This window comes from Terrapene carolina, unplaced genomic scaffold (genome assembly GCF_002925995.2).
Source record: "Terrapene carolina triunguis isolate 2854851 unplaced genomic scaffold, T_m_triunguis-2.0 Scaffold30, whole genome shotgun sequence".
Lineage (NCBI taxonomy): Eukaryota > Metazoa > Chordata > Testudines > Emydidae > Terrapene > Terrapene triunguis.
In genome coordinates, this window is record NW_020664381.1 from 1,143,533 (window position 1) to 1,167,914 (window position 24,382).

Genomic DNA, 24,382 nt, shown 5'->3' on the forward strand with positions numbered 1-24,382 from the left:
CCGCATTCCTGTTTCTGTAATCCTTACAGATGTTTATGGTACAATCTCACCATGCAAAGCAAACTATAAAACCTGCACCCATCCAGAACAAATAAGGATATAGCAACCGAAGTTCAATCCACAGACTTATTTTATAATACATTGTTTCCCTTTTCTTCCTCATATTGCTACAGCACCATCTCTACCCTTAGCACTGAGACATGCATGACCTCTAGTGGTATGACACATGCTTCGCATCCTCTTACATACAGTGTAGCCAAGGCTGCTAAGAACCTTTCCCTGCTTTCCTGAGAGCCCTGAAGTTATACCATCTTTGTTGTTTCAACATCTTTCAGCAGTATGTTTCAGCTTGCTTACCGCTAATGACTAATCAGAGCTCTGACCCTGAAGTCAGTAAAAGGTTTGCCTGAGTAAAGACTACAAGATCAGGCCCTACGTTAGAAATAAGCACCTCAAGAGCCTGAATAAAACTAATTTATTAGCAAGTACCTGTGAAAAATGAATTGTTGAGAGATAACTGCCTCTCCCTCTCTCTCTCTCCTTCTTGTCTTCTTCCTCTCTATTCTCCTGCTGCTGCGCTAGGGGATGTTCATGTTAATCTCACCATTCTATGACATCACAATAAACTGTGGGCTCAGTGATGGAGTGCAGTCAAACAAGGTTCTGCACATGGATTCTGGATACAGATTATTGTGCCACTTCTCTTGCAATGGAAACTACACTTTAGCCCAGTTTACTGATAAACCCTCTTTCCCAGCCCTCTGCATGTTCTGAGTGATGGCTGACAGTCCCTGTTTTGTTCTTCTAAAAAGACTTCACAGGCAGCAGAACTTGAATGGACATCTTTCTCATCACTTTTCTAGCAGAATTCTGATGCAAAAGGTCCTGCTGCCAGTTTCTGGCATTTACAGAGAGTGTGGGTTCTTTTAACTTAGCAGAACCTTTTTTTAGGTGTTCAGATTGGGGTCTATCTTATCCCATAAAGTTCAGAAACAAGGAAAAAGATACCAATGTTAACACTATTTTAAAAGACTTTAGAGATCAGAAGTTAAAGGGAGGAAAATGGAATAAAGAACCATGAAGTTGCTTTCTGAATTTTATACACATATATGTGTATATATTCACAAAACACACACACACACACACACAGTCTCTCTCTTATGGAGTTATTTTCATTGGCTGCAATTTTTTCAGCCAACTTCTTCACAAACCACTCTTTGGAGATTTTCAAATAGCACAGTTATTCTCCTGTGCTGTACTATGTTACTCATGAAACATCTTCTATTTTAGTGACATAATAGATGATTTACATCCTGATCCTGAATATCACAGAAGATAATAAATTAATGATTTCCTCAGCTAAATCTATGGGACTACAAAATCCTATTTTATATGCATCTGGCTCACTGGTTTTTAGACTGATGTTTTGGCAAACTTGTTTGCCTGTATTGTCACTGGAGAAAAAGATCTTGGAGTCATTGTGGATAGTTCTCTGAAAACATCCACTCAGTGTGCAGCAGCAGTCAAAAAAGCGAACAGAATGTTGGAAATCATTAGGAAAGAGATAGATAATAAGATAGAAAATATCATAGTGCCTCTATATAAATCCATGGTACACCCACATCTGGAATACTGAGTGCAGATCTGGTCATCGCATCTCAAAAAATATATTGGAATTGGAAAAGGTACAGAAAAGGGCAATGAAAATGATAAGGGGTATGGAACAGCTTGCATATGAGGCGAGATTAAAAAGACTGGGACATTTCAGCTTGGAAAAGAGATGACTGAGGGGATATGATAGATGTTTATAAAACCATGACTGGTGTAAAGAAAGTAAATAAGGAAATGTTATTTACTCCTTCTTATAACACAAGAACTAGGGGTCACCCAATGAAATTAATAGGCAGCAGGTTTAAAACAAACAAAAGGAAGTATTTTTTCGCACAATGCACAGTCAACCTGTGGAACTCCTTGTCAGAGGATGTTGTGAAGGCCAAGACTATAACAGGGTTCAAAAAAGAACTAGATAATTTCATGGATTACCTGTTCTGTTCATTCCCTCCGAAGCATCTGACATTGGCCACTGTTGGAAGACAGGATACTGGGCTACATGGACCTTTGGTTTGACCCAGTATGGCTGTTTTTATATTTCTGTTTCCTATCTCTCTTGCTTCAAAACATGCACACAAGTTTGGCTCTTAGACTGTGGTTGAGGCCACGCCTCTTCCGGTTGAGGTGCCGCCCCCTGCTCAGGACTCCGGCGTACCGGTAAGTCCTTTAAGTTACTTTCACCCCAGATGGACTCCCACAGTGTGCCAGTTTCACATGCATTTCTCAGAGTACCACAGTGGAGCCCTGGGCCCTTTAGATCGCCAACGGAGCCCCAGGGGCTCCCGGCTGCCGCTGCTATCCCAGGCTTGGGGCTCTGGTGGAGATTTAAAGGGCCCTGGGCTCCGCTGCGGTAGCGGCGACTGGGAGCCCCTGGCCCTTTAAATCACCCCCGGACCCCTGCTGCCACTACCCTAGGGCTCCGGTAGCGGGGCTTGGGCGGCGATTTAAAGGGCCCGGGGCTCCCTGCAGCGGCTGGAGCCCCGGGCCCTTTATATCTCTGCCCGAGCCCCGCTGCCGGAGCCCCCAGGGTAATGGCTGTGGCCCAGAGCTCCAGCGGTGATTTAAAGGGCCGGGGTTCCCGGCCACAGTGGAGCCCTGGGCCCTTTAAATCGCCGACGGAGCCCCAGGGGCTCCCGGCTGCCGTCGCTACCTCAGGATTCAGGGCTCTGTCAGCGATTTAAAGGGCCCGGGCTCCGCTGTGGTAGCGACGGCTGGGAGCCCCTGGCCCTTTAAATCACCGCCGGAGCCCTGGGCTGCCGCCGCTACCCCGGGGCTCTGGCAACGGGGCTCTGGTGGTTATTTAAAGGGCCCGGGGCTCCGGCCACTGCCGGGAGCTCCAGGCCCTTTAAATCGCTGGCTTGGGGAAGCCGGTCTGGTCCAGCACGGCGTACCGGCTCTTGCTTTCACCTCTGGATTCCATGTTTAATGTCTCATTGATTTCCATATCAAGTATATGCATCTTACAGATAACACAATTGTTTATAAAATTGCCAGCCCTGCAACCACAAGCTGGAAACTGAGACTCAAAGGATGTTCATGCCTTCTTGCACATCATCACCTGTAATAAAGGGTCTGTTAGATATGTCCTTCAAATACACCCGTGCTAGTCCATTATCTTTAAATTGTGTTCTCAGTGACACCTGTGAAACCCAGGCTCACCCCATACCTGTCAAAGAGTTTGTACCGGTGTAACTGATGGAAATTTAGTGGACAATTATGTTAATGATGCACAAGCAGGAATAGATTCCAACTTGGTGTCTCTTAGCTCCATTAGTTGTGCAGAGGTAATAGGAATAAAATGTAATAGATCTATTTCATCCTTATAGTCACCAGGTGTCACCAAAAGAGCAGTTCTGTTGAGTAAGAAGATGCTATTTTTTTCAGAGTTGGAAGACTTTTAAACTTTTCTATTTTTTTTTAAAGCAAAACCTATTTATGAGCCCAAACTACCTGACAATGTCTGTAGTGTGCCCTGAGATCCTTGCATGAGAGAGGCTATAGAAGGGCAAAGCATAATTATTTCAACACAGGTAAAGAAAAAATTCCACTGTGTTTTACAAGACAGATAATACTGATAGATAATTATATATTTTAAAAATATACCATTTACAATTTAAAAAAATTCAGAAACTGAGCAAGTTTCGCCTTCTCCATGGCTGTTAGTTCCAGTCGTACGTCCTGCAGGCAGATATGTTTGTGACAGAGAGAAACCAGAGTTGGATCTTATGAACTTCCTCTCTGAACTCTTTTGGCTGTATCCCCAAACAGGGAACATTCCACAACTCCCCTCTTACAAGGTGTCACTTGGGGAACAAATCCCACCCACCCCCCTTGCAGCCTGGACTTGGAGCACAGCTATTGTTCCAGCTCTGACTCACTCTTGTTACATCTTGATAAGTCTCCATACCTGGTTCATCCTTCTTGAACCAAGCTTGGGAGGCTTGCAAATTCCCTCTCCCCTAGGCCAGTGAGCCAAGGCCATTCACTGGGCTTGTAGAGGGGACAAGTGTGCTGGGGTGACTGACCTGGCCATTTTTCCATAATAGCAGGGTAAAGTGAAGTGGGATATGAGGTGGGAAAAGGAGACCAGAGCATGTGGCTACAGAGCAAGGAGAACAAATTGAAGCAGGCTTGCTAGGATCCAAGATCAGGCTGCAAGCTCAGTTTGCTGTCCATGTCAGGCCTGGATGGAGAAGCTCTAGAAGATTACTTGGTGGGGTACTATTATTGACTGATTACAACATATAAAATTGAAGGGAAAGATCTTGGGTCCAGATCAAGACTAAAAAGCACCTGTCCAGGTGCTAGGTGCGTTGGGTGTACTTTTAAAAGTGCAATGACATTTTACAATTGTGATACAGCAGGGCCAGAGGGCAGCAGGAGAGTGGTAGATGGGAAGTATTTAAGCCCTAGGTTGATCAAGGCCTTAGTACCTGGGGACTAGGGAAAGGTTACTACAGGGTAATTGGGGCACCTGGAGTCAATTAAGGCTCCGCTACGGTGACCAGATAGCAAGAGTGAAAAATCAGGACCAGGGTGGAGGGTAATAAGTACCTATAAAAGACAAAGCCCCAAATATTGGGACTGTCCCTACAAAATCGGGACATCTGGTCACCCTAGGCCCTGCCCAAGACCTAATAAAAACCCCTGCTTGGGGAAGGAGCAGGAGTAGACTAGTGTTTGGAGGAGTGTTGTTGCTAGCTAGAAAACCATACCAGGGGAAGGGAAACCCTGCCTGAGCACGGAGGACTGAGGGAAACCCTACCTCAGGGAAAAGAGGGTAAGCAGCCTGCAAAGCTGAAGGAGCTGGGACCCGGAGCTCACAATGCTCAAGAATAGGGGCAAGAAGCGGCACCCTGACTCCCCCACATGAAGGAGAAGTGCGGGACCCACCACAGTAACATCGGCCATTTACCAATCAATAAATTAAATAAATAACAGCTTCCTCAAAACCAGAAAATCAAAGTGAACCATCCAGAGGTTGACACTAACCCACCCACAGCACTTCTCACAGTGAAAATCTAGTCCTAAATATAGAAAATATTTTTCTGTCCCTCTAATGACCACTCTGACTGTTACCATCTAATTTCAGCAGGCTGTTTGGCACCTATTTTTGCAATGATCTCGTTGAATTTTCCCCATACCTCTGTTTCCCCAGAAGCCTGAAAAAAAAAGATAGGCTTTGCAGCATATTCAGAAAGTCAATGGAGACAATGTTAAGGGTTTGTGAGATGTAAAGAAGAAATAGAGCTATGCAAATAATGGATTTTTTTGGTTTGGTGGTTGAACCGTTAAAAAATGTTTTGGATCAACCCAATCATTCTGTTTGGTTTCCAACTTTTTTGACCCTTTTAATTATTTAAAAAAAAATTGAAGTAATTTTTTTAAAGTTTAAACTTAAAAAATGTCAAAACAAATTGTTTTTTAAATTATTTTTCATTTTTTTTCAACCAACACAATTTCCTGAATTCAACACAAATTAGCAAAATGTTTCAATTGACCCAAATATGAGTTGTTGTTTTTTTGAAGGAAAAAAGTTTAGTCTGAAAAATTTTGCTCAGCTGTAGGAAGAAAGAGAGAATGAGTCATGTCTAAGAATGAAAAATAAAACTATATCAGACAACATAAGAGAGGAATAAGGACCTCATTTATTTCTCATTGAAACAAAATCTCCCGGTTTCACTTGGGATAGTCAGGGCATTACGAGGAAGATAGTTTAAAGAGGCAATGTGAACCTTTTGAAGAAGTGTTTGTCGGCGTTTGGGTCTGTATCCCTTTAAACAAACAAGGAATTGATAGAAATGGTGTACATGGTTTGTGAGTAACCAATAAGCTTGTCATCTCAGGTCTGGGGGTAAAACAATAAGAAACAAGCTGTGCGGTTCTGTCACATGACAGCCATCTCAGGAGACCTTCAGCAGATAGAATTACCCACAGCATGGTCTTGTCACTATTACGACAATGTATTGTACAATCTTTTTTTAGCAACAATGAGGCAATAAATTCAGTTTTCTTAAACTTTTTTTCTGCAAGTCATTTATTAACAATGATGCGATATTTTCATGGTTAGAGTCGCTTGATGGAAAAGCTCCTGTGATGGAACCTGATTATGCACCAGAAGAAAATAAATAGTCTGTATGATACATCATGTCCATTCATACTCTGGATAAACTAGAAGCAATCAATAAGAAAACAAAATGTCCACATGTCTGAAACAAAATGTCTAATTCTTTATTGATTGTACTTTGTTCTTGAAGATATAACCATATGTTTTCATGAGTGCGTCAAGCAATGAGGCTTATAGTCAGTTATATATATATATATATATAATCATTACAGATGTTAGTCTAAATAAAGAGTTTTAAAAGTTCATTCTTCAGCACTGGATGAATTATCGTTCACTGCAATGTCAGTTAATAGGTTTTTTCTTCTGAGTCACTGTAACAAAAACAGAACTCAGGCTCAAAAACTTCAAAAGTGCTTTCTGTGCGTTGACAATTCATACAAGTAGTAGAGGAAAATTCCCCCAAGTTCTAAATATTTTGGGCAGACCGCTGGCCTGTGTTGAACCAGGAGGAAAAATATTTGTCTTCTCTTCTTTTTTGAAATAGATAATGAATGAGTATAGATTCTAACTGTCCAGTATGCCATTTCTCCAATTAAATGCTGCATTTGATCCATGGGTTAACGTCTTAACTGGTGGGTTAATCATCTGCCATCTATTCTCCTCTTTAAGCTCTTCACAGAAACACATGCCCAGTGAAGGTATCTGGAAAAACAGAGAGATTTCAACAGGACTTTGTATTAGAACTTTCCTGAATACACTGGAAATGGGGAAGACATATCATATAGACTGAAAGCACAGCGTAATTAAACAGTTTGCATTGTGGAACAGGGGTGTGTACCTTGAGAGCATTTTAGGAATACAGATCAAGATATTCTCCCACTTGACCTATAATGAATTGGTAGCATGAGGAAGTCCTATCTGTTGGACACTAATGGAGCTTGTGTCAGCTCCACAAGCTCTTCCAGAGATCTGATGATCAAGCTATGTTCTTTCTATCTCATGCATCATCACCAGTAATAAGCACACTGCTGACCAAATTCTCCCCTCCCTAACACCAGTGTACCAGTAATAAACACACTGCTGACCAAATTCTCCCCTCCCTAACACCAGTGCAACAGGTATAATGGAAGGGAAAATTTGGCTTACAGAATCTTTGTTACCGGTGATTTTGTACAAACCAGAAAGCATAGGTTGGTCATCAGATCCCAGGATGAGCTTGTGGTGCTGGCAACACAGATCACCCTTTTATTCATAAACGGAGCAAATATGATTTGGGCTCACTGAGACACAGTGAACATGGTACCCCACTGTACCGCTTTACAGACTGACTTTTCCAAATGGGAGCTGTGCTTTCTTGACGTAGGCCGCACAACACCTTGGGAGATGCAAAGGGGACACTGTTATCCATCTTAGTGACAGACAAACCAAGGTACCTAGGGGGAGATTTTCAAAGGCACACCTGGCAGTTCGGTGTGTACCTCCCAGTGACTTTCAATGGGAATCTGGTGCCATGGTGCCTTTGAAAATCTTCACCGGAGAGACATGATATGCCCAAGGTCACATGGCAGTTGGCTGGTAGAACTCATATCTCTTGACAGCCAGTTGTGTGCTAGAACTACTGAACAGAGCTCCCTCCAGAATCAGAGAGTAACTCTTGTTAGTGAGCAATTGAAAAAACAAACAGCCCATTGCTTGAGTAGGTTCCTTACTGAAAATATACCAAGGAGAAAACAGTGGGCAAGAGCTTCCTGTTGGAAAAACTTCTTACCTTTCTAACCAATGAGGCAAAATCATTGCTGTCTCTGGCTGGGAGCCCTAGTACAGGTCGAGTGAAGGAATCCAGGGATGAGCCATGACCCACTATCAGGATGATACCTGTTACACCAAAATAATTAAAGGAAGGAAGAAAGAAAACTGTAACTTTACAATTCACTGTGTGTTGGTTATGCTTATTGGCTGTTTTTGTGTTGTTCATCTTTGCAGAGCTGTGTGACATATAAACCGGGCAGGTGTAAATATCCTGTTTGGTATGTTTCATGCAATTCAGCTAACGAGACAAGCATTTGCTGGGGGGGAAAATGAAGCTTTCAAAAAATAATAATAATAAAAAAAGCTGCCTTACAGTGTCAAGTCACATCCTGACAAACTAAGACCCTGCATATGATATGATTTAGCAATGGAGTATTTTACTGCCTTATGTTTAGTCTTGTCTATTTCTATTTTAAATAATAGATATATTAATTTAGTATAATGTTTAATAATCTACCTCAAAGACAGGGCAATACCAAGCATCCATACTAAATGTATTTCATATGGCACAGCTGTTTCCGATCCTGCCATTGAAAACATGAGGCACTGAACGCGAGAATGTGAAATATTTACCGTTGCTTGTACAGTCACTGAGAATCTGTTTTATAACTGCAGAGCATCTGCTTACATACTCTTCATAACTTTCTGATGGCACCAGGGAGGAAAGTGGGAAAGTACATCTGATAATAAAAACCACAGAGGAGTCACTCATCTAGGTAACATTCATTTGTATATTGGGACAGTGTCAACATTATCAGTAAACAAACTGGTACCTATACACCATCTCTACCTCAGAGACTGCACTGATCTGAAGCATGGTACTTCAACTCACACCAAACAGTAGCTTTCTCTGCAAGTAGTCCAACTGAATCCAATAGAGGAACTCACAGAACAAGATACTATCCAATGTGAATAAGGGTAGCAGAATCTGTCCCTTAGTAAACCTCACAATGGATCATGCAGTTTATAAGAAATATACCCCAGAAATGCTTGTGTTTGGGAAAAAACATACAAATATAGGCTCCTCCAGGCAAGAACATTAAAAAAAAATCATTGTCCAGGTAGGATGGATTTTAGGCTTAAAAACTGAGCCAAACCCTGAAGTCCGTACTCAGTTCTTATCTATACAGAACTCCCACTGACACCAATGAAATGGCTGATTCCAGGATTTGGCCCCTTGGCTTGAGTGTCCCTTTAAAAATCCCTACCTGTGCCTGCTTTGACAAAACAAATTAAACAATCCTTGTTTGCTTTTTACTTAAAAATAAATCTTTATAAAGACCAGTGAGAATATTTATTAATATTGGGCCAGTCTTAGGATTTTGGGCAGTTGTGCCTTCAAGATCTGACCTTATAGTTTCTTTTACTTATAGGTGTCCCCTGCATGTAAAATATAGTGTTTACAAATTAAGGGCCAGCTCTTCAGCTGCTATAAATCAGCGTATCTCCACTAAACAGCTGAGGATCTGGCCTGAAATATTTAGGGTTTTGCCATCAAGTCTAGAGTAAATGGACAAAGGAAAGTTTTTATTTCCTTCATTATTTCTTTCTATAAAGTCACTTCTCCTGTTAGCTGGAGACCTGCACAGCTACATGTTGCTCTGCCACATGCAATGGCTCTGGTCCAGGAAACTATACCAGCTAACTTCTTTCAACCACACAGAAGATCGGAATCTGATCATCTTATCTCACCCATTTAAAACCAGCGTGCAGCATGAGCAGCGAACAGGTAGCAAGTAGATTGATGTATTGTAGGGCTATTGTACTAGACCTGTCATACAGTACAAAAGTGAATTTCAGACTGTTCTCAGAACTTTTAAACCATGGGACCATCACTGAATAAGAGATACAATAGATAGATGGTTAAGCGTTCCTCCTCTACTTTTACAGGGACCCATTCAACATAGTATCCAAGCACCAATTCAAAAAGCAGGGAATAAGTAGTAACTAAAAACCTGTGAGGAATGCAGATATCTTTCAGTGTGTGATCATTGATACTAGGTCATTCTGTGTATTACAGTAGTGCCAAGAGACCCCAAGTGAGACCAAAACTCCATACTGTAGGTACTGTACATATTGGCTATGTGTGGAAGCAGTCCCTGCCCCAAGTAGCTTGCAATCTAAATAGACAAGAAAGACAAAATGTGAAAGAGGAAACAGAGGGAGAGAGGTTAAGTGATTTGCCTAACAGATCAGTGGCTGATTCAGGAACAGAACCCAGGTATCCTAATACCCAGTCCAGCACCCTATCCATTAGACAACGCTGCTTCTTTAATGCCATTAAAGATCAGTTTAGTTTAGACTGAGTACCTCCACTGATGGGGAGTGATCAGGGTCCTGACCAGAAGATGGTCATGACTTTTACTTAAATAATCTAAATGGCAATCAGTGGGTAGAGATATCTTACGTGACTTTGCAGAAATCTCACCACTAAGCACAGTCCTTTCAGGAAGGTTACAGACTTCACTGACTCTTCTGTGACCTAGAGATGCTATCTTCTGCAAACAGTACTAGGGGTGACGTGAAACCTTGATGGTGTCTACTGATTTGGAGAGCCCATGGTGATGGAGTATTTGAGGAATACAATATCTGTATATCGATAGCAAGGATCAGCATTACTAAGCAAGAGTCAGTAATGGAGTTAAAAAGCAAAGCTTAGACCTCGATTGGCTTGGCCATAAACATAGAAAAGAAACAAGTGCAATGGCTCTTCCCAAAAGAAATAATAGTGAGGATGCTGAAGACAGGAGGAGTCAAAGGAGTTGGAAGGAATGGGGTTGCAAAGTTACATGTATTGAGAGAATATGGTAACAGTAGCTACTGGAGACAATGGATTTTGACCCTGGCCATGTGACAGGAATTAACCTTTTTTAACACTGATTTATGGCAGATGACCGGGGCTAGGAAATAATAGTCGCTTATAATCACTCACGTGGGGTGGGGATAGAGAGAATAGAAACGTGAGCTGTACTTCTGAATGAAATTTGGAGGAAGGAGCACAGGTTTCAGCAGGGAAGGGTTTGGAAAAGGCACCAGGAAGCCAGTCTGTGTACATATGATTAGAATGCTATCTGCAGTTGCAGCATCTCTACAAACAGTTCTCTTAAAAAAGAGCCAGTTTTGTTTTAGAAACATGGAGACCTCTCATGTTATTATCCAGCACACTGCACATGAAACATCTGGGGAAGGACGCTACACTGTTTTCATTGATGTACAAAATGCATATTTATAGTTTGTTTAGGTTATTCAGTTGCTGGCTGGCTCCAATGTTGCAACACTTTACAGTTTTCCCTTCCACCCATTAAGCGCTTTACCCATCTTCAATCGTGGCCTGTCTCTATGGAGTTTTATATCAACTGATTTTTTTTTTTTTTTAGATTAGTGAGTTTGTATGGAAAGTGAGAAACTAGGGGAAATAGTAACTTTGCTGTGAATAGTTTTGAACCTAGGAAAATGAAAGAGTTTGTCTATTCACTCAGTCTGAAACTAAGGATTTTGCTCTGTGTTGAGAAATACTATAAAGGCACAACACTTTTTTACTTGTCCAGACATGGGAAACCCCAGAGTGAGGTACCTTTATTAACCGAGTGATTTTCTGGGTTTGGCCATGTACTGCAGGTGTAATGCAGCATGGCACTGTGAACAAACAAACAAACAAACAAACAAACAAACAAAAAGAGGCTAGAATAGATTCAATGCCTGGTTCATTTCCTGTTCTGCTGTGGTTTACAAGCATTCAGAACCTGCACCACACCACAGAATTGCATTGTGGAAGGCAGGGACAAAAAAGGGGACTTTGCTGAGTGCAGTGATTATTTTTGAGCAAAACAAAAAATACCACAGAATTTAATGCAGAAATCTATTTTAATGGAACATTAACATCCCGACAACCTATAAAATTAGAATGACAGATGCCTTGCTTTCTGTTCATCTCTCTTCTCCCAACACATTTGGGCTGCCCCTGGTTCCTACAACTCTCTGCTCCAGTGGTATTTGGGACCTGAGCTCTGTCTCCCTTACACTTGCTGTTTAGAGGGACTTAGTTGAAAATTGGTGAATTTTTCTTGCTGTTGAGAAGTTCACATGTGGAACTGTGCGAATCTTGGCAGCTACGGGATCATGTGAGATCAGCCCCCATTGGGACAAATTCTGAAATCCTCACTCAATTTTGAGCTGAGCACCAAGGAAAGGACTTGACCCCCAACACCCCCATCAAAATGCAATACAATTATTTCTTGGCTGAAATGTGACATGACAGGAATTTTTTCACACTTAACAAATCATGGCTCATAGTTTTTAGCTAAAAGTAAAAACAAAAATATGGATGTCCATCATGAGAGTCTAAAATATTTAGATAATCAACCATAGGCCTGATCTTGCAAACTTGAAGTCAATGCCATTCACTTCTATAGGAACAGGATTCAGACCCGACACACACACTCACCCATCCATATACATGTAAGAATGATTCACCCGTTAATATGTCACCTTGCCCAAAAGCAGTGAATTATGTAGTGAAAGAACTAACTATATATTGGCACGTCCTATCTTGGGACCAAATAATATAGGCTTTACTCAGCCCCTACTCTGTCCGTTGAAGTCAATGGTCTAAATCCTGAATCATTCATTTTTGCAACACTGTCTTGTGAGACTTAAGAACTGCCAAAAACAAGAGAGGTATCAGAAATACACATTAACATACTGTACATGCAGCATTTACCTGTAACTGGGATCTATATTGTAAGTAGCCTCTGTCAGTTCTGTCAGTGCCATAAAGGAGGGAATTATTTTGTTGGCCTCCCATTTGGTCCATTCAAAGAGTCCAGGTTCTACCCTGATTTTAATTTTTTGTTCTAATTTAAGCCCTGCAATAAACAAGAGATTTAAAAAAAGGAAAGGTGCATTCAGAACTTTAAGCTTTGCCTGCACATGGCACCTTATTCCTGGTAATAATTTTATTAACAAAGTAAAAATACAATGTAAAACAAAGACTATTAAGTACACATAATGTTGACTACATGGAGTCTCAGTCCTTCTAGATACCCTACTCCACATGCTTAAACAATACTTGGTAAAGTTCTGAAGCTGGCAACCCAGGGGGAGGAGAAGAAAGTATACTATATTCTTGCCAGAGTGACTGTAAGTGTAAATTCTCAAACCACTATTATTTGTGGAGTGATGCCACTGGGTGCTGCGGGGTAGAGAACAAAATGGAGACAACGACTCACTCCGCACAGGTGTTAGAGGGTAAGTAAATATCAAGAAGAAAATTGTTGTATGCTGTTTCTATATACCGTGTAGCTCACTGGGCCTATGTGGAGCAGTAAATCCAAACCTATGAAAACGGTGTTAAAGAAAAATCTCCCTGTTAAAGAGAGGTAACCTGAGTTTTACTCTGTATTCTCAGAAGGCCATACTGATGTGAATTCCCAGCAGAAACGCAGTGTTCCTTCCCAGTTCTGGAATCACAGAGTCCTATCATCCATGGCTTTGTGATTTTAAAAGAAATTTTTTGAGTGACCTATCACGTGGGAGTCTTCATTTAAAAAGACTAGTTTTTAATAATGTGGCGGTCTCAAACCTCTTGTTAGCAAAGGCAAACTTCCAGGAGAAACTCTCAGGTTTCTTTCCCCGGGTACCTGTCCCTGAGCGTAATGGAAACACTTGATTTTATGACCAAAATCATTCATGGAAGAGTTAAATATAACAATTTGAGTCTATCCAATAAGTTAAATTCTACTTAATCTGAAATGTCTTTGTCTTATACAATGTTAGATTCCGTTTTAACTTTATTGGACACGAGTCAATTGAATATGATTTTACTATTATAGTGGGGAAACTTTATTACTTCCTCACAGTATCATCTAGCCCTTGCTCAAGACAGAAGTATCTGTCAGCACTGATTAAAGGCAAAAGTAAATTTTCAAAAAGCCATGCAGCATTTTAGCTGCTCCACTCTCATTGGCTTAGAAGAAGATTGACTCAGAAATGGCCAGTGTGGTATAAGAACATAACCATTTTGCTAACCTACCTTCTAGCACGTGTTGAGCTGTCTGTATGCAGCGGAGTGCAGGGGAACAGTATACACGGCTAACTGCCTCTTGTTTCTCCAGCAGAGCTTCTCCTGCAATACACATGAGAGTTGCTCTTTACAATCATTAGTACTACTGCCAAATAGTTCCCACAGACATTAGTTTGAACTTTACAATAAACTGACTTTGAATGCACTCATGCCTCTTTTTAATTCACTTTCCACAAATATTCTGGTGGACAAGCTTACCAGCAGGAATATTTGTGGGAAGAGGAAATGTTAAGTGAATACTAGAAAAACAGTCATAGAAATATTTAAATTTGTAAAGGCACTTAGATACACTTATGGTAGATAGAGAAAGACAGGTATTTGCACCACAACCCTATTTCTGAGATTTATACTCATCAAAGCAGGGAACAGAAACACATCATGGATAGATGTATTCAATCTGACTACCCAATACAGCTCAAATATCAATACAGTGAGTATGAACTGCTCACACACAATCTAGAGACCAAGAAACTGCATGTCCTGCCCCACTCTAGCCAGCCAACAGACAGGCTACAGTCAGGGCCGACCCTACCATTTTTGCCGCCCCAAGCAAAAAAAAAGAAAAAGAAAAAAAAAGCCGCTCGGACTGCCGCCCGAACTGCCGAAGCAGCCAAAAAAAAAGAAAAGGTGCCCCTTAGCATGTGCCGCCCCAGGCATGTGCTTCTTCTGCTGGTGCCTGGAGCCGGCCCTGGCTACAGTTCACTGCTCCGGTTCAGACTAGAAGCAGAATGTACGGTGTTGTGGCACATTGCTCTGACCCTTCCCTGCCATAAGGTGGCAGGCTGGCTCTTGCACTACATGAGAACTTGGCCCTGCTCCCCACCCTGCTGTACAGCTCCCACATGAAAGAGCAAGGTCCCTTTCCTGCTGCCCATAAAGGAACTCTACCAGTTACGCTGCCAGGAAGCATTCCTATGGTAAAGCCAGCGTGCACTTTCACAGATTACAGAAGTTTTTCTTCCACCCCTTTTCATTCCTATTAGAATAATATCTAACTTACCTACAAGTCTAGATTGGAAAACACCACAGCATGATAAAGGAGGATCATATTCAAAATGTTTGATGCCGTCTCTTCGTTTTGGCAGACTGGCAGGGAAATTCAGATCTGCTCTGTGGTATTTTCCTAAAACAAAACAAAACATTTCATCCCTATATATAAAGGCCATAGTAATACATACGTACGTATTTCTGTTATGCATGCATAATAATTTTCTTCTGCATTTTAGGCATCCCATTTCTGAAAACCTGACCCTAACTGTCTCCCCGGTTGAAAAAAGGGAGTGAGTGATTTCTTAATATTACCTCAGGGATACTGCACTTTACATTCACCAAAGCAAACCCGGGAAATTGTTGATTCACTATGGCCCAGTCTCATTGGATTCTGGGAAAGACAGCAAGGAGGAGAACCCTTTGACAGAATGACACATCTCCTCTGAGTTCCAGAGTAGCAGAACACCAGAGAAAACAAATGCTCTGTAAAATTCACCAGAGCAGTGGAAACTCTTTTTTACCATTGCCAAAGTTATAAAAAAACAATGTTCTCATAGCAAAAAAGAAAAGGAAATACTTCACAGATTTTAAGGCCAGAAGTGATCATTATGGTCATCTTGTCTGATTTCCAACATAACCCAAGAGACCATGAGCAAAACACAATTCCTCCGCCACTCTCACCCCCAAATATATATATATAAAACTTTGTTTCACCTCAGAATCATGCTTTGAAGGCCAAAAAACCCGTCAACCTTGACTTTTCACCTATGCCAGTGTTAACATTTTGTCATTTCTCTACAAAAATCTCATTGTTTGCTCCAGTTATTCTTGACTGGGTTTGACTAGCACAGCGTCATGATTTTGATCAACATTGTAATGTTGAAAAGCTATGTCTATCCACACAAAATAGGGAAATTTGGTCATTGATCAATTTTTTAAATTTCTGAAAATGCTGGTGAAAAATTCATGTTTTGCACATCAACTCGAGACAAAAATGTAGTTTCACTGAGCTCTATTTGTACAGTATTACTTGTGTAGGATGACTACATGGGAAGTACAGTGACTATAGCAAATGCAGTAGATCCTCAGAGTTCTGAACACCTCAAGAATGAAGATTTTTTGTAACTCTGAAATGTTCGTAACTGAACAAAACATTATGGTGGTTCTTTCAAAAGTTTACAACTGAACATTGGCTTAATACAGCTTTGAAACTTTACTATGCAGAAGAAAATGCTGCTTTTAACCATCTTAATTTAAATCAAACAAGCATAGAAACAGTTCCCTTACCTTGTCAAACCTTCTGTTTAAACTTTCCCTTTATTTTTTTAGTAATTTATGTTTAACACAGTACTGTATTTGCCTTTTCTTTTTGTCTCTGCTGCTGCCCGATTGTGTACTTCCGGTTCCAAATGAGGTGTGTGGTTGACCGGTCAGTTTGTAACTCTGGTGTTCGTAACTCTAAGGTACTACCGTATTGCTTTGACTATATGATACTACTAGGCTTTTTGTGTATGAAGGGTATTTCTGAATAGCTGCTTTCTTCAGCACTAAAGTTCAGTCTGGTTTGCAGACATTTACAAGTAGTAATTTAGACTTTATGCATCACGGCCATCATGGTACAATATTTTCTTTTCAGTCTGGTTTGCCAAGGGCCAGTCCTCCCGTTCTTTTACTTACCATCTGCAGTTAAGCATTGCTGAATCCACGACTTCCCAAAAACATGATCCACTCTCTCCCCATGGCGCATCACCAACAGGCCTCTTCTGAGAGCAACAGTCTGAGAAAACTGGATGCAGTGACCCATTTATATTTTAGTGTTATTAGTTAATTTTATTGCAGTGGCACCTAGAACCTGCAACTGAGATCAGGCCTGCAATGTGCTGTACACACATACTAAAGGACAGTCCCTTTCCTGAAAGGCTTACAATCATTTGAATAAACTAGACAGACAAAGGGTGGGAGAAAGGAAGTAGTATTATTCCCATTTTACAGATGAGGTGTTTAGACCCACAGAAATATAAGGCCTCATCTACAGTCCACTGAAATCAATGGACAGAGTACTGTGATTTCAGTGGCTATAGATTAGGTTATAAGACCATGTTTACGCTAGGAAAAAGGTGTTTTAACTAACATGTTAAAATCCTAGCATAGGCACAGCAAACTGGATGAGGAGAATTGGAATCCTTACAATACAGACAGATCTGCATTCAAATTTTCCACTGTACACTGCATCTTATTATATCTCTGCAGCAACAGATTTTGTTTTGCGTCTGAGGGTATATCTACGACACAAATGGAGGAGTGGTTGTAACACAGAGTTAGCTTTACCCATGTTAGCTTTAATCTAGCTAGCACAAGGTAACAAGAGCAGAGAAGATGTGGCTGTAGGGTCCCCAGCGTAGGCTAACAACCCTAGTATGTACTCAGGGTCCCTGGCTTGTACTGAGGCAGCTAGTCTGAGCTGAAATCCGTGCCACTATGTCTATATTATGATTGTTACCCGCGCTAGCTAGATTAAAACTAGCATGGGTGTGTCTACCCGTGCTATAGTCACATCTCCATTTGCTTTGTACACATACAGTACTCTTAGGAAGAGATATTAATAAACTGCAGTGGGAAGATTATGATTCAGGGTTTTGCAATCTTGCTTTTCTGTTTTGAGTGCAGGAGCAACTTCCATCATAGGGCCTCTCAAAATGAACACGTGAACTACTGTAAGAAACATACTGTGGATCAAATCAGGACTCCAACCCAGAGCTGGGCTCTGTGAGAGAAGGGAGGAGGAGCACACAAGCTGTGGTGTCAAGGAGGCATTATATTATGCCCATGGAAGTCATCATATTTTCAGGGTGCTGAAGGGAACACGATGAGGTCTGGTTTTGGGAGGACATCCTCTACATTCTGGCTGCTAGCTACATTCTTCTGGGGATTAGTATTTCTAAGAACCTTTGTTTCTAATGTGCAGGGTTCTTGCAAATTTCAGGCCCCTACCAGGTCACAAGAAAGGAGCTGCAGACAGAATGTACTAATGGTGCAATGCACACAAATGCACCCAGGTCACATGAACATCAGAGCCCATGCACCCAAGTGGGTAGCCCATCTGAGAAGCTGAGATTTAGTCAAATTCTTGCCCTTTGCTGGGCGACCTGTTAATAAATACTGGGGATACATTGTAAAAAAACAAAAACAAAACACCTCCTCCTCCCCCCCAAAAAACCCTATTAATATTGAGGGCAGGGGTTAAAAATGTAAATCTGTCAGTGTTGATGGTGACCCTTTAAACTAATTTACTCTACTATTGTCTTACACACCTATTTATTGTAGATATATATAAAAACACAAAGAAATTACAGACTAGGATCTAAGATCCTACAGTAAGGCATATAAATATCTAAGATAAGGTAAAATAAAATCAGTTTGGCCAAGAAAGTACAAACATAGGGCCTAATTCTGCTCTCAGTTACACTGGTGTAAATCCATTGAAATCAGTGGTGTTATGCAGGCCTCAGACTGGTATGAGAGAAGAATTAGGCCCAACGCCTACTGCTAGCAATATCTGCACATTGCTCCACAAGCCGTATCTCCAGAGTTTGACACAAGCCTTGCTTATACTTAGAGGATCTGTTTACTCCTTGCACATAAAGAAAGCTGACATTTGAAAACTATATTTTTTTCATTTGCTTTGTTATTTTTTACTGGCTGAAGCAAAGAGTCATTAAGAAATGTAAAAGCAATTTCTCTATAGATAATATTGAGATGAAACTAGAGGGTGATATTAAATGTTCATTTAAAAACATGTATTTGTATAAGCATGTTACCTGCACTGATATTTATGCACCTGTCAAAGAGTAAGAAATGAAGACTTATTACCTGGAAAGCAAGCGTTTGGGTTACACTCTTTGTCATTACTGGGATATGGACTTCACCATTCAGTTTACGTCTAGGTTCATTTTCATTCTTGGGGAGCAGTCCTGAAGCTGGAGTGAAAGTGTATTCTCTGTGGGAAAAGTAGAAACAACAGACAGACGCACATAGAGAGATGGGATTTTTAAGGCCTGATCTTGTATCCAGGGAAGTAAAAGGCAAGATTCCCATTCACTTCAGTGGGAGCAGAACCATAAAGAGTTTTGACATGCTTCGCAAAATTGTATATGAGAAAGTCTGATCCCACAGTACTAATACAAGTGACAGGCTATTGCCAGATTGTGGTTAATAAATAACATTGCCCCTTTTGATCTGAGTGGTTAGTCAAAGTTCGGGGTCCTGGAGATGTTCCAGTTGGAAGCAGAAATTGAGGGAGTTGCAGTTTTATTTATGTACAAGGAATGTACAAAGTCCTGCTTCTCTGAATGCAGGAGAAACCAACAATAAAGGAACAGTTTCCTATTTTATAGCACCAAGCCTCTTTAGCCAACAGACCCACAAGATCACTCTCTGGCTTTTTCCAGAATCACACTACGCTTACTGGCTATTGCTTGGCTTTCACACACACACACACACACACACACACACACACACACACACACACACACACACACTCTGCCCACTCAGTCCAAACCCTGGGCAGGTTCACAGTCCCTGTTTGTCTTAGGTGGGGGGCTTCTGACTAACTCATCCAGACAGTTATGTTAATTGAAGGGGGCGTTCATGCCCAATCTCAAAGAGGTTTGTGATTGATGCAATCACCAGTACCTCTCAGCATAACTCTCCTGTTTTAGCTCTGCCCATAATTCTGATGGTACTCAAAATGACGACACCCTGTATGACCTATGCCAAAGAGAGAGCAAATAAATAATTTAGCAAACTAACAATGATACAAGGTTAACTATCTACATATGATCGCTGTTTTCACATCATCAACCCAAATTGATTTAATTCCCACCCAACCTCCTTCGGGATTTTTTTACTCCCTGACTGACTTTCCTTCAATCACCTGGGAAATCTCTATTGTTTCTGTGAAATTTGTTGGCTGAAGCAGACCCTGCCCATTCTGTTTGAATGGGGGTTGTGGGATTGATCTCTACAACAACGTTTCCAGGCCATGTCTACACAATGACACTACACCAGCACAGCCAGGGCTGGATGTAGGGGCAGGTAACCCAGGCGACCGCCTGGGGTGCCAGGATTGGGTGGCGCTGGACTTGGGGTGCAGTTTTAGTTGTTAACGACAAAAGGGAAAATAGAATGTATGAAGTAAAATGTTTCAGGTATTCCATATGTGGATTCATTTTTCACCAACCTCCTAAAATGTTCTGGACCTTGTAGAATCTTGTGGAACCTTCCAGACTTTGAGAACTACATTTTCCTCAAACCTCCTAGAATGCTGTCAGCCATGCCCTCACGAGTATATCAGGGGCATGGCGTTGCCAGTCAGCCAGTGAGTGAGATATAAGAACAAACTGAACTGAAGTGAGAGCCCCGCTGCAATATTGTGAACCTTGTTTTATTGTGTAATTATGAACGTGTACTGTGTTTTAAGACTTAAGAGTGTAAGTACCGATTAATAAAGGACATATTTAATGAGATGCCCGAGATATCTAGTGAGCCTATATCTACACAACAATATAAAAGAAATACTGTTTCTTCTTTTGCCATGCTTTACACGTAATGTTTGATGATTTTCTAAGACTGCAGAACACAGACTTTTGCTCTCCCTAATACTGTCTATTTTCCTCTGTACAAAAAAGATGCCCACAAAGAAGTCTTCAGGAGCTCAGTATAGGAAGAAAAAATCTCAGTTGCAATCTAGTTTGCAGTAAGGGGAAAATTTGATGGGAAAATATCTGAAACAGAACAACATAGACCAGACTTTAGGCAGCTGCGATCGTCCCAGTGAAGAAGAAATTGAGGAGTGAAGCGTAAATGATGGATTACTAAGGAATTAGCAGATTTACCTGAAGATAAGGAATGGAAATGTGAGGAAAGTGATGGAGAATCATCCAGTGGCGTAAAGGAGAGTGATGATAAAGAAGAATGTGGCTCACATGAAAAGGAGAATAATGACAAAGAAAAATCTGGTTTACATGAAAAGGAGAGAAATGATAAAGAAGATTCAGCCTCGCATGATGACAGAAACAGCAGTGAGAAAAATTGCACATCACAAATTGATACATCAGATCCTGCTTTATGGCCAGTGATCCTAAACATTGCCAATATTGATTGTACAATTTTGAACGGGTCAGACAAAATCAAGGATATGACATTTCCATTGAATGAGCAGAAGCGACACTTCTCAAAGTTGCACTGCAAAAGAGTGCTCGAGTATGGTTAGAAACTGACTCAGCATTGGCTAGTTTACTCAAAATTAGCTGACAAAGTGTTCTGTTTTTGTTGCAAAATATTTGACAAGAATGCCAAATCATTGCTTGTGCTTTCTGGGTACAATTACTGGCATAATTTAGCTGATGCTGTGAAGCAACATGAAAAATCACTAGGCCATATTACAGCCTATTCTAAATGGATGGAGGTCAAATCCAGGCTCAAGCTGAATAAATGCATAGATGCAGAAAACCAGTACATTATTAATGTAGAAACCCAGCATTGGAGGAACATGCTTGAGTGTCTGATCTGAATTACCCTCTTCCTTGCAAAGAATAATTTGACTTTCTGGGGCTTGTCAGATAAGTTGTTCACTGAACATAACTGTAATTTCCTCCGTTTGGTAGAGCTCCTTGGGAAATACGATGATGTCATGGGTGAACACCAACGTCTAGTAGTTCATAGAAAAGCAATGGACCATTACTGCAACAAAACAATTCAAACCAAATTGAGTGACCTTATGGCAAGGAAGGTGCTTGATAACATATTGATGCAGCTTGGCAAAGCAAAGTACCACCCCGTAATAATGAACTGCACTCCTAACATTAGCCACAGAGAAAAGATGTCATTTACAGTAAGATTTGTTGATGACGAGGATGGCTGTATCCAAATAAAGGAACACGTCATCTGTTTCCGGTCTGTGGATGACTCTACTGGAAAAGGCCTAGCAGAACTGTTTATGAATGTTTTGAATGAGAATAAAATAAAGCTTCAGGACTGCTGCAGCCAAAGCTATGACAATGGTGTGAACATGAAGGGAAGAAACAGTAGCGCCTAGACAAGGATCCTTGTGCTGAATACAAGAGCTTTCTTCGTACCTTGTGGCCACCATTCCCTCAACCTGGTTGTCTCAGATGCAGCATCTTCTTTAGATTCAGTATCTCTCTTCGGAGTACTGGATATACATCTTGGTTTCAGCATCAGGTATCAGGTGGAAGATCCTCATGGGCAATGTTACAAATCTGACCACGAAGCCACTAAGTGACACTAGCTGGGAGAGGCACATTGACAGCATAAGGTCACTGAGGTACCAAGTAACTGAGGTTTACGACGCCCTGATGGAACCAGCGCAGTCGAGTAAAGCCGAGGCCTGAATCCGACATGAGGCGCAAAGCCTGGCAAACCAGATCACTGACTTCCAATTTCTGGTCTCAACTGTGGTTTGGCACGATACCCTGTTCCAAGTAAACGTTGTAAGCAATGCATTACAAACTTAGTCAATGGACATCGCAACCGCTACTACTTTGATGAGAAGCTACCTTGATTTTGTTGTGGTCTACAGAGACAACGGATTTGAAGATGCCATCACTGCTGCCAAAGAATTAGCAGAAAACTTAGGAGTTGAGCCTGTCTTCAAGGAAACTTGCATTCATCAGAAGAAGAGGCAGTTTCGTTACAAGGGCAGAGATGAAGTGAAGGGAAGCTTGGAAGAAAAATTCAATAGGGAGTTTTTTTTGCTCACTAGTTGACACTGCTCAAGTGTCCATTGAAGAAAGGTTCAGACAAATGAAGCACCACGAATAGAGGTGTGAGTTTTTGTAGCTGCGAGCAGACAGGAAAACACTCTTGAACAATTGTACAGACCTTCACTGGACGCTGAAACATGGAGAATGTTCGTACATCAATGATTAAAGACTTGTATGTCAAATTAGACAACATTCATTACATTTTGCCACCCAGGAAACACTCTCCATTCAAAGTTCTCCAATTCATTCATGATGCAAAGCTGAAGGACACTTTTCCTAATGTGTGGATGGCTTTGAGGATTCTGCTTGTGCTGCCGTTCACAGTCGTGAGTGGCGAGCGCTACTTTTCAAAGCTCAGGTTCATTAAAACATGTCTTCATGCGCCGATGGCCGATGAGAGACTGACATTGCTTGCTATTTTATTGCTTGAAATTGCCATTGGACAATCTTTGGATCTCTCTGAAGCTGTGCTTCAGTTCACAGGGGCAAAGGTGAGAAAAGCGACCTTTTAAACTAAAGGGCTAGGGTTAAATTCTAAGACTGTCACCTACTGTAACATGATTTAATAGTGGTTCACCCAGTGTTGGTGCACAGTTCAATTTCTTGATGTTATTACATTTCAGTTATTCTTAGAATTAAAAAGTTTCTATAAATATAGAGGAAATGATTTTTTTATTTGGTTATATATGGCATGAATAAATACAGATTTACAGATTCTACCATGCACATTTATCATCTTATATGACAGGGATAAAGCATGCATGCAAATCGTGCATCCAAGTTGTGAAATGGTCTACAAATACAATAAAAAATAAGATATTCAAAAGTTTAACAAATGGAGGTGGGGGGGAGGGGGGGAAGCACCAAAGACGCTCCTTCCCTGGGGCACCATTTGGTCTAGGGCCAGTCCTGAGCAAGGCTATGCCGCTGTAGTGCCAAAGTGCAGATGCTTCCTACAGTGAGAGACGAGGTTTTTCCATTGCCATAGAAACTCCACCTCCCTGAACAATGGTAGCTAGGCCAATGGATGCATTCTTCTGTTGACCTACTTTGCATCTATACCAGGGGTTAGATTGTCATAGCTATGGTGCTCAGGGGTGTCAATTTTTCACACCCCTGAGCACCACAGCTATGTCGACCTAACTATTAAATGTAGACCAGGCTCCAGCCTCAACTTCCACAGCTACATTCTCAGATTCAAAAGGAGAGGGGGCAGGGCAGCCAACCTGAAATTCTACCCCTTCCCCCCGAACAGTAAGCATTAGCATCTGTGTCCAATATGAAAGGGGCAGTCCCAACAGCCTTTTTCAGCTGTGACAATGCTAAAGCTCACCCTGCTGTCCACTGAAATGGTGTTTTGCTATTTGCTGCTTGTCGGAAGCACTCAGCAAGCAAACGGGGATCAGGTCTTCTTTCAGATTCACAAGAGCATTAGCAGCTAAGATTCCCCCCAAGATGCTGGGTCTCAAAATAGATTAAACGACTCCCTATCTTTCCTGTGCTACAAAGCTACCACAGTGTGTAGCTGATACAATGGTT

The 24,382-nt window shown here is 41.3% G+C and overlaps 1 protein-coding gene across 1 annotated transcript in view; it reads right to left on the minus strand.

The window, feature by feature from the left end:
• Positions 1 to 6,742: 6,742 nt before the first annotated feature.
• The window catches only part of LOC113406367 (ubiquitin-associated and SH3 domain-containing protein A-like), a 37,340-nt gene continuing 19,700 nt past the window's right edge, over positions 6,743 to 24,382 (minus strand). The window contains exons 7-14 of the mRNA XM_026650840.1: positions 18,930 to 19,056; positions 16,737 to 16,845; positions 15,070 to 15,192; positions 14,019 to 14,111; positions 12,708 to 12,852; positions 8,561 to 8,667; positions 7,947 to 8,053; positions 6,743 to 6,880 (exon numbers count right to left, since the gene is read on the minus strand). Of these exons, the coding sequence (XP_026506625.1) occupies positions 6,743 to 6,880; positions 7,947 to 8,053; positions 8,561 to 8,667; positions 12,708 to 12,852; positions 14,019 to 14,111; positions 15,070 to 15,192; positions 16,737 to 16,845; positions 18,930 to 19,056 (949 nt within the window). The remainder of the gene's footprint in view (positions 6,881 to 7,946; positions 8,054 to 8,560; positions 8,668 to 12,707; positions 12,853 to 14,018; positions 14,112 to 15,069; positions 15,193 to 16,736; positions 16,846 to 18,929; positions 19,057 to 24,382) is intronic.